Source organism: Galeopterus variegatus, unplaced genomic scaffold (genome assembly GCF_000696425.1).
Source record: "Galeopterus variegatus unplaced genomic scaffold, G_variegatus-3.0.2 Scaffold1586, whole genome shotgun sequence".
Taxonomy (NCBI): domain Eukaryota; kingdom Metazoa; phylum Chordata; class Mammalia; order Dermoptera; family Cynocephalidae; genus Galeopterus; species Galeopterus variegatus.
Window position 1 is genome coordinate 233,797 of NW_007727697.1, and position 9,326 is coordinate 243,122.

General features: G+C 40.4%; 1 protein-coding gene across 1 annotated transcript in view; it reads left to right on the top strand.

Annotated features, from left to right (window-relative positions):
* Nucleotides 1–6,921: 6,921 nt before the first annotated feature.
* PLEK (pleckstrin) overlaps nt 6,922–9,326 on the top strand; it is a 32,254-nt gene continuing 29,849 nt past the window's right edge. The window contains exon 1 of the mRNA XM_008577832.1: nt 6,922–7,042. Within this exon, the coding sequence (XP_008576054.1) occupies nt 7,001–7,042 (42 nt within the window). The 5' untranslated portion in view covers nt 6,922–7,000. The remainder of the gene's footprint in view (nt 7,043–9,326) is intronic.

Below are 9,326 nucleotides of genomic sequence, written 5' to 3' on the forward strand. Positions count from 1 at the left end.
GTAAAACCTTTTTTTTTTTTTTTTTTTTTTTTTTTTTTGTCTTTTTGTCTTTTTGTCTTTTTTCGTGACCGGCAACGGATCGCAACCCTCAGTGTCACGCCCGCACTGGACCGGGACCTGCAACGGGATCGCAACCCTCGGTGTTGCCCCCGCCCCTCGCTCAGCCAGTGAGCGGCCGGCCTGCATGCGAGATCCGAACCCTCGGCGGGAGCTCCGCCACGCTTCCCAAGCGGCGCACTGTAGCAGTGCACCACCGGGCCGGCCCACTTAAAGCCTTTCTGAACAAAAGAGATGTGAACATACAATATGAAAATGGTTCCATCGGGATCTGCAGCAACACATGATGAAAATCAAGAAGTTGAAGATGAATCAAAAATGTTCTCTTTTTATTAAATGACCCTTTTTATTTTAGAATAGTTTTATATTTACAGAAAAATTAAGATAGTACAGAGAGTTATCATATACCGTACATCTAGTTTCCCCTATTATTTTATTTTTTATTTTTTAAAAAAGATGACCGGAAAAGGGATCTTAACCCTTGACTTGGTGTTGTCAGCACCACCCTCAGCCAGTGAGCAAACTGGCCATCCCTATATGGGATCCGAACCCGGGGCCTTGGTGTTATCAGCACCGCACTCTCCCGAGTGAGCCACGGGCCGGTCCTTAGTTTCCCCTATTATTAACATTTACATTAGTATGGCATATTTATCATTATTTATTAACCAATATTGAAACATCATGAACTAAAGTCCATACTTACCTTAGATTTACCTAGTTGTTCCCTCGTGTCCTTTCTCTGTTCTGGGATCCCATCCAGGACATTATATTACATTTAGTCATCACATCTCCTTATGCTCCTCTTGACTATGACAGTTTCTTGGACTTTCCTTGGTTTTGATGACCGTGGCGGTTTTGAGCAGCACTGGTCAGGTGTTTTGTAGAATGTTGCTCAACTGAGATTTGGTCTAATTTTTTTTTTTTGATTACATATCAAGGATACACACGATCAACCTGACCTATCACTGTTGAGGCTAACCTTGATCACCTGGCTGTGGCTGAGGTGGTGTTTGTCAGGATCTCCGCTATAACATTCCTCTTTTCTCCTCCTTTCCATACTACACTCTTTGAAAAGAAGTCACTGTGAACCGCCCATAATTAAGGACTGGGGATTTACACTCCATGTCCTTGAAGGTGGGGTATCTATATAAGTTATCTGGAATTTTTGGAATCTTGGAATAGATTTGTCTATTCTCCCTTTTATTTTTTTTTATTCAATAATTTATTTATCTTTTTTATACTATGGTCTATAATCCAATACTACTTTATTTTGTTGCTTAAATTGTTCCAGCTTTGGCCATTCTGTGCTTTCAGTTGGCTTCTGTGTCCCTTTGATATAACCCATTGTTGTGGTTTTATTTATTTTTTTAATTAAAAATGTTTTTTTAGCAATTCTTTACCTTCTGGAAGTATAAAATGCTCCAGAGTCATCTTGTAATCCCAGATCAATCCTTCTGCAATCCCAGAATCATCTATTTCTCTAGTTCCTTTTATTGGAGAATAGTACTCATATTAGAAATCAAGATCTGGAATCTAGGTGTGATGGTTGCTACCAGGGTGCTGCTGCTTCTAGGCCCTCTCAGCTGACAAAGCAAGAAAATATAGGTGTGGAAATGCTTTCTTTGAGGCAAACAGTATATATGTGTGTATATATATAATCTTCACACTTTCATGTATTTTAAAAATAATTTTCTTGTGAATTTGTGTGTCTTTGTGCCTGTTGGGAGGGGGTAGTTCAATTTGTACGCTTAGTTCCCTGCCTTGAACTAGAAGCCTCTAATGGGTTTAAATGAATTAGACAACTTAAGGCTTTCCTTTTGCTGAGAGACAATTCTCCACGGTTCTCTTGTGTAGTTCTGGACAAACTGCAAGCAGAGGCACTTTGTTTTCATGGAGGTTTGTATAGTGAACAACAGCCTTAGAAGATAGAGATAGTGTCTTCTTTCAGAGCAAAGGGCAGATTTACTTACTGTCCAGTACAATAAAGACAATGTCTCCCTGTGAGGCAAAGTTTGGGCAGGTTTATTTGCAGCCCACTGTTCCCTAAGCTCAGGGTTCCCTCAGGTTCCCTAGGCTCAGGGTTCCTCTCTGGTGATGCAAACCCTCTGTATTTGCAGCATCTATCTGGGCTGCTCGGCTTTGCCCTTAATAGCACTTGGTGGCAAGAGAAACCAGTACAACATGAAACTCAGTCTGTTTACTGTGCTGAGAGTAACAAAGTCCTTTACCCCATAAAAAAGTTCAGAAGTCTTGTGTCTTTTGTTAGCATCCATGAAACTGTGGCAGGCTGACTTCTTAGCTTGCAAGTAAGGTAAATTCTCAGACTTCACAGGTTTTTACACCTTTTCCTTAATTTAGTTTTTGCACTAGTAGTATTCTGATATTTCTCAGCTAAACTTAAGGTCTTTTTTGAATTACCAATGCTAAAGAATAAATTTTTGAAAAAGGATAAAGTCATGACTCTCACATGTAATGAAATGAAAACGTATCAAAATTTTATTTAACTCATGAATTAAAGAGGGAACCAGCCAGATGTCACACTGGATCAAAGGAGAGATCAAAGACAAATTTATATGGAATAAAGGAATGCTGAAAATTATTTACAAATGGACACAAAATGGGCTTTTTACGTGGGAGGTTGGGTTGCTTTTACACGAGGGAGCAGGGTGAGGTGGAGTATGTTGAAGTTCCATCAGACAGAATTTATTTGCATGTCTATCAACAAGAACTGAGATAGGTGGTGCTCAGTTTCCACGGGTTTGGGTTACAAGACACATCCTGGGCTTCAAGCCACTCCCTAAGGACCTCCTCCAGGCCCTCCCTTAGAGGAGAATCATTGTTTCTTATTGCACCTATTTTCAGTACCAACATGGGAAGATTGAGATTAAGGGGGGCAGGTTTATGCAAATCTAGTGACTGAGCATGCTCAGTAAAGAAGAGTTATATAACCCTAATGGCTGAGCATGCTCAGTAAAGTGGAATTTATCATTTGAACGACCTTCCACTAGAGGCACTAAAGAGAACAGAATATTCTTATACATGTTCTGTTCATGTGAAAGAATTTGACCAAAGAACATGCCCTTAAGAAGCCAACTGAGCATGTGCAAACCTGTTACATAACCTGTTACACAACTGGGAACCACCACCCCCCTTAGTTGAATATTCATTAGACAGCATGAATATATATTAGATAGTGAAACTATAAAAGTGTAATCCTGGTAGGAGGCAGGTTGTTGCTCACTTTCCTGGGGCCAACCCCTACTCCACCAGCTGAGGTGTGTACACTTTACTTTTGTACTACACTTACTTTTGGTAGGTGGCTGCTCATTCTCTTGATCCAGCCTGCACTGTGTACTTTAAGTGTGTATTTCTGACTTTTGTATTAAACTTAGTGTGGGCCTTGCTCAGTCTCTGGAGCTATGCGGCACTTTCCCTGCAAAGTCTGTGCTTCCTATTCTCTAGACTAAACCTGTTTCATTTTCCACTGTGACACTCTTGAGTTCTTTCCTGTGGTGGAGTCAAGAACCTGGTAAGAGGACAGGGTGGGTTGAAGCCAGCTATCAGGCCTTCCCAGACCCTCTCCTCCAGTAACAGAATTGTTTGCATTGCTATTAGTTATCCACAATTTTCAGAGTTGTAAAATAACTTCACGACAAGGAAAGGCACAAACTCCATAGAAACAGATAATCGAAAAAGTGTGCTGTAAACACTGCATAATTTCCCATTGGAGATACAGAGTAATCTTTTTTTGCTTATTCCAAAGTCTTAACTTTTCCTTACACCAACACCAATAAAATGTACTATAAGAATGCTTCCAAGGTTATTGATCGAATATGGGAAAATGAAAAGGAGGACGGAAAGGGATCACGAAAAGTAAGCCTAGACACACATACGTAAGAAAGATATTGGAAGATATTGATCTGGGAATGGCATCAGACACAGCAGAACATTTGCTCAAACTCTGTCAAGACAGGAAGTCCTAAATGATGTCACTGATTCAGACAGTTCCCTTTATTGACCACTAGGTGTTGCTAAGCTGGCGTGATGACCTGTGGCAGGAGGAGGAGGGGCAGGAGCTGCAATATCTAATCCATCAATAGTGATGTTCGGCTGATTCACAAATTTGGGGAGTTCCTTGGCAAGACATTTTTACCCCTGAACCTAATCCAGGGCCTGGCATATAGTAAGCACTCAGTACAGTGTTTCCTGAAGTGAATTATTCAGAATGCAGGGGGTGTTTTTACACTGTAGGCATCCAAAAAAACCATGACATTTCTGAGTAAGGGTTCTTTAAAGGCTCCTGATCATGCTAGAACAAAGACAAAAAACATTCCAAATTATAAGTCACTAGAGCAACTAAACAAAAGGAGAGAAATTTAGCCATGAAATCAGACTTGGTAAATTATTAACTGTTTCCATTGCCTGTACAGACATAGCAAAATACTTGTTTGAATGCAGACATGGTGAATCATCCCTTTATTTCTTTCTGTCTTGCTCAGGTACCATCAGACGCTGATTCCTCCACTCCCACCCACCAACACTTTCTAGTAATTTCTAACTAATTTGGGGGCAATGAGAAACCAATGGCAAGATATCTATACTTTTATGTAATCAATATTAGCACAAAATAAAAAGTAAAAACTATAGGGGCAGTAACTGCTGGTTAGAAACACTAGCTTGAAGGAAGGAGAGTGAATTAGGAAACTCTCAGAAAACCCCAGGAACAGAACTTCTTCCTTCTCCTAACTTTCCTGGCTCCTCAGATGCCTTCATGGGCATCTATTGGTCTTGACTGCCTAGGGACCTTTCCTTCTTCTACTGTCAGTAGCACCTTGACTTTACTTTGGGGGACAGCCCCTCCCCACATTGAACACAGTCCTGCTGGGAGTGTCCATTCACGTGTTCCCCTTCAGATAGCTGAGAGTGAAGCACTAAGCCAAGCCATCCAGTCAGAGGCCCAATCCCTGGAGACTGTTGGAGAGCCTGAAAACCACTGGAATTCTTGCATCTTGGTGTCTCAAAGAGACAAGTCATTAGTTCTTACTCTCTGGAACCCCACAGCTGTCCTGGTTCCTGCCCTTTCAGAGACCCACGTCTTCATTTCTCCTTCAAGTATGTGAACTTTCCTCATTTTCTTCCGGTAAATTTCTTTTTGCCTTTTTTGCCAGAGTTGATTTCTGTTGATCTCAGCCAAAGAGCTGACTGGTGTAATGAGAAAAGGGAACTAGTCAAAAATCTAGTCCTATGATTACTTTTATAATCTCTGTTGAATTTATCATTGGAATGGATCAGCCCTAGGATCATGAGAAATAACTAACATAACTTCCTTGAAAATGAGAAATGACTAACATACACAGATACTTCCTATGTTCCAGACACTCTTCCACATATTTATGTATATTGTCATATTTAATCTTCGGCATGACCCCATTAGATAGGTGTTATTATCCCCTTTTTACAGCTGAGGAAAATGAGGCACAGAGTGATTAAATAACCTGCCCATTTTCACATGGCCAGATTAACATTTCCCAAAGTTTGTTCTATAGAATGATAGTATTTCAGAATTGTATTAGTTTCCCAGGGCTGCCAAACAAAGTAGCACAAACTGGGTAGCTTCAAACAACAGAAATTTATTGTCTCAGAGTTTTGGAGGCTAGAAATCTGAAATCAAGGTATCAGCAGGGCCGTGTTCCCTCTAACGGCTCTAAGGGAGGATCCCTGCCTGTCTCTTCCAGAGTCTGGTGGTTGCTGGCAATCCTCTGCTTTCCTTGGCTTGTAGATGCATCGCTCCAATCTGCGCCTTGTCGTCACATGGCTGTTTTCTCTCTGTGCCTCTGTCCTTTTCTTATAAGGAAACCAGTCTTACTGTATTAAGGGCGCACCTACTCCAGTATAACTTTGTCTTTTAACTAATTATATCTGCTTACCCTATTTGACCTATTTCCAAATAAAGTCCTCAGGTACTGGGGGTTGTGACTTCTTTTGGGGGGGGAAGATGTAATTCAATCCACGACAAAACTGTTAATAGAAATTGTCCAAAAAATAATTCTGTGGTCAAATGAGTTTGGGAAGAACCATTATAGGATTCTTTGCTGTAGTACATTGGGGGGAGGGGTCTTTAAATTTGTTAATATGTAAGGGGAGTCATCAAACTGGGACTATAATGTACAGTTTCTGAAACACATTTGATTTTAACAGGCCTACTATGGGATTAGCATTCAGTGTGGGGCACCGTTCTCATGCCCAATGGGAGGCAGCGACATACTGGTGTGGTCCCTCCCTATTCTTCTGGGTTTACCTCTTACCTGCTGTATCACCTTGAGACAACTGATTTTCTTCTTTGAGCCTGAGTTTCCTTATCTCTAAGAGAGGGACAATAATATACTTTCCCCTATGGATTTCCTGTGAGGACTAAATTAAAGAGGTAGGCTGAGAAACACCTGGTACAGTGCCCAGCATAGAAGTAGGCGTTCACTTAATAGTAGGTACCTGTGTTATGCTACCCAGGCAGTTCTGAATTTTTTGGCATTTTTCTTAAGCATTTCCAGGATCTCAGGAATAATTCCTAAGCAGGACAATTTCCACCAATAAGGTTTTCTTGTTCATCTTACTTTATTTTCATCATTTTATTTTTCTCTTTAGGAGAGTGATTTTCTTTATGGTAATAAAAATGTACCTTTGGTATACATTCAATCCAACTGCACTTTCAATAAATATCCAACATTAGCAAAGAATGGGTTGTTTGGCTCTGCAGTTCCTTATTCTGATCTTCCACCCCAGTGAGGGAAGAGGATGTGATCATGCGACCGCCAGCAGAAGGGAAATTGTGAAAGAGACCTCACTGTAGAAAAGGCAGCCACAACCACCTCGACTCTCAGAGGGGGCTGAGCTTCTGAGAGGACTCCTCTCAGAGTGGACCTGTCTGTCCATCTGTCCGTCCAACATGGAACCAAAGCAGATCAGAGAGGGCTACCTCGTGAAGAGGGTGAGTAGAAGCGGCATTTACAGGGAGATGAGTTGGGGGAGCATTTGTGTCTAGCTTTACACTCTACTCATTCATTTTAGGATGTTTCAGGCTGAACCTACTGGGTGAAATAGGAGAGTGCAGCATGTAGAGTGTTGGGGGGTGGAGAGGGGAAGCCTGTACATTTCCACTGTCTTCTCTTTCTTAAAGGTGAACTAATCCAGCTCAGTCTTTGGCACAGTTTGATCTGACAGGTCTGAGATTTCAGACTGCAGGGTCTGGAAAGTGGGGGCTTAAGCTAACTCTCTCACGATTTAGAACATCCTTTTCAAGACCCACACATGCATGCTCTGTCAAGAGACTTCATATAGAAAGACTATTCATTTGTTATTTGAATTCCCTTCCCTCTCATTTTTATTTATTTATTTATTTATTTATTTATGGGGGGAAAGAAGAAAGTGGTTTAAGAGTTGATGAGGTGATATAATAATACAATAATTATAGTCTATTCCTTGGGCCATCTGCTTAGGATTGATGCATAAAAAACTTTTTTTTTATTGAGCTGAAATCTCTTTACTCACAATTCTTAGTAAATTTGTATAACATGCCATCAAGATGGTAGAAGCTCCATTTTGAAGATTAGGAGATAGAGGCCCACGTTTACTAAAAAAATTCTTAGTTTCATTGCGTGGCATCAGGAACATTGAATTTTGTTAGCACTATTGGTCCTTCTTCTGACGGGTGTATGCTGAGTCATTGTCAACTCCCTCCCGCGCACTCCCACCCGATGGTGAATTCACACATAGGGTTTGTTGGCGTCTTGTAAGCAACACCTATACACACAAGAATGTTCACACTAACCCAAGTGAGCACAGCCTTTCAGAGGTGAACTGAATTTAATACATTCCTTCTGATGCCTAGCTTTGTAATTGTTTAAACATGACTCTGTTTTAGGCCATTCATTTGTTTCACATTTTAGCCTAAAATGTTCTAATTCTAGGAGTATTAAACAGCATGCATTGATGCCTGATTTGATTCTGATTTCAGGCTGGAAGGGACCTTAGATCATCTGGCTTAATTCCCTCATTTGTAGAAGAGGAGATAGATCCAGAAGGCTCAATGATTGCCCAAGGTCACATGGCTGTGACAGAGTTGGGACAAGAGACCCTCTCTCTGACTCCTGGGTTTCTGACTCATGGCACTGAGCTCTGTTTAGCATCCCAAGATTTTCTTAAAGCAAATTTAATCTAAGTTAGGACTCATAATGTATTTGTGGTGGTGAGAGTCATGAGTTAGTGCTGGAGAATAAATGGGCCCTCAGCTGATACTCTCTCTAGCCAGTTGTACTTTGAAACATCCTTTGGAAAAGACACACATATACACACAGAGGTGTGTGTAGATTCCTTGCAATAGGCACCAATACTCTCTCTGGAAATGAATAAGAATTAATGTTGACTTATTTCTTTCCTGATCACTTGGGTTAGTATCCTGAGAAGAACAAGTGGATGGAAACATTTCCTACAAAATGTTTGAATTTTCCTCAGAAATATTCCCTTTGTCAACTGCAGAACTAAACCTGCACCAAAATTTTCTGGAAAGATATTAAAGTTCTTAACTTCTTTAGATGTTAAGTTTCTTTCAGTTACCTCATGTGTAGATGAAAAGCTATATAGACCAGGAATCTAGAACACAGTAGGTGCTACATAAGTGACAATGATTCTTAGTATAAGTATCCATATACACCTCAGTAGATAGCAGGTCCTCCCCTAGATGCTAATGGGGATATGTATTAGTTCCTGAGTTGGCTGACAAATTATTCATGGATAAAGGACCATAAACATCTGACTGTCGTTGTTGATGTTAAAGAATGTCAAGAAATGATAGACGAAGCTCCTTTACTCACCTTTTTCTCTTACGCAATTTAAGATACATGGGTAGTAGGAAAGAACATCTTTCCCCTATGTCTTGTTTTACAAAATAATTCTACCGGAGATGAGATGTTCTGAGTGGAAAACATACATTAGAAGACACTGATGCAGGAATTTTGTTAAGTCAGAAATCTTGCAATCAACAGTGAATGGCATTAACTGTAAAATGTTTCTGCTTTTCTTCTGTGTGAGATAACTGTCCACATTTCACAATTCAGGTTTCCCCTTTTGCCTCCTGACTAAGATCTTTAAATAAAGATGATGCTTAAAAGGGGGAGGGAAAATACACGATTCTGTCATTTTCCAACTTTTTCATTTTTAATAACACCCAGACCTCCTTGCCTCAGAGTCTTGCCACTTTTGATTAAAAAAAAAAA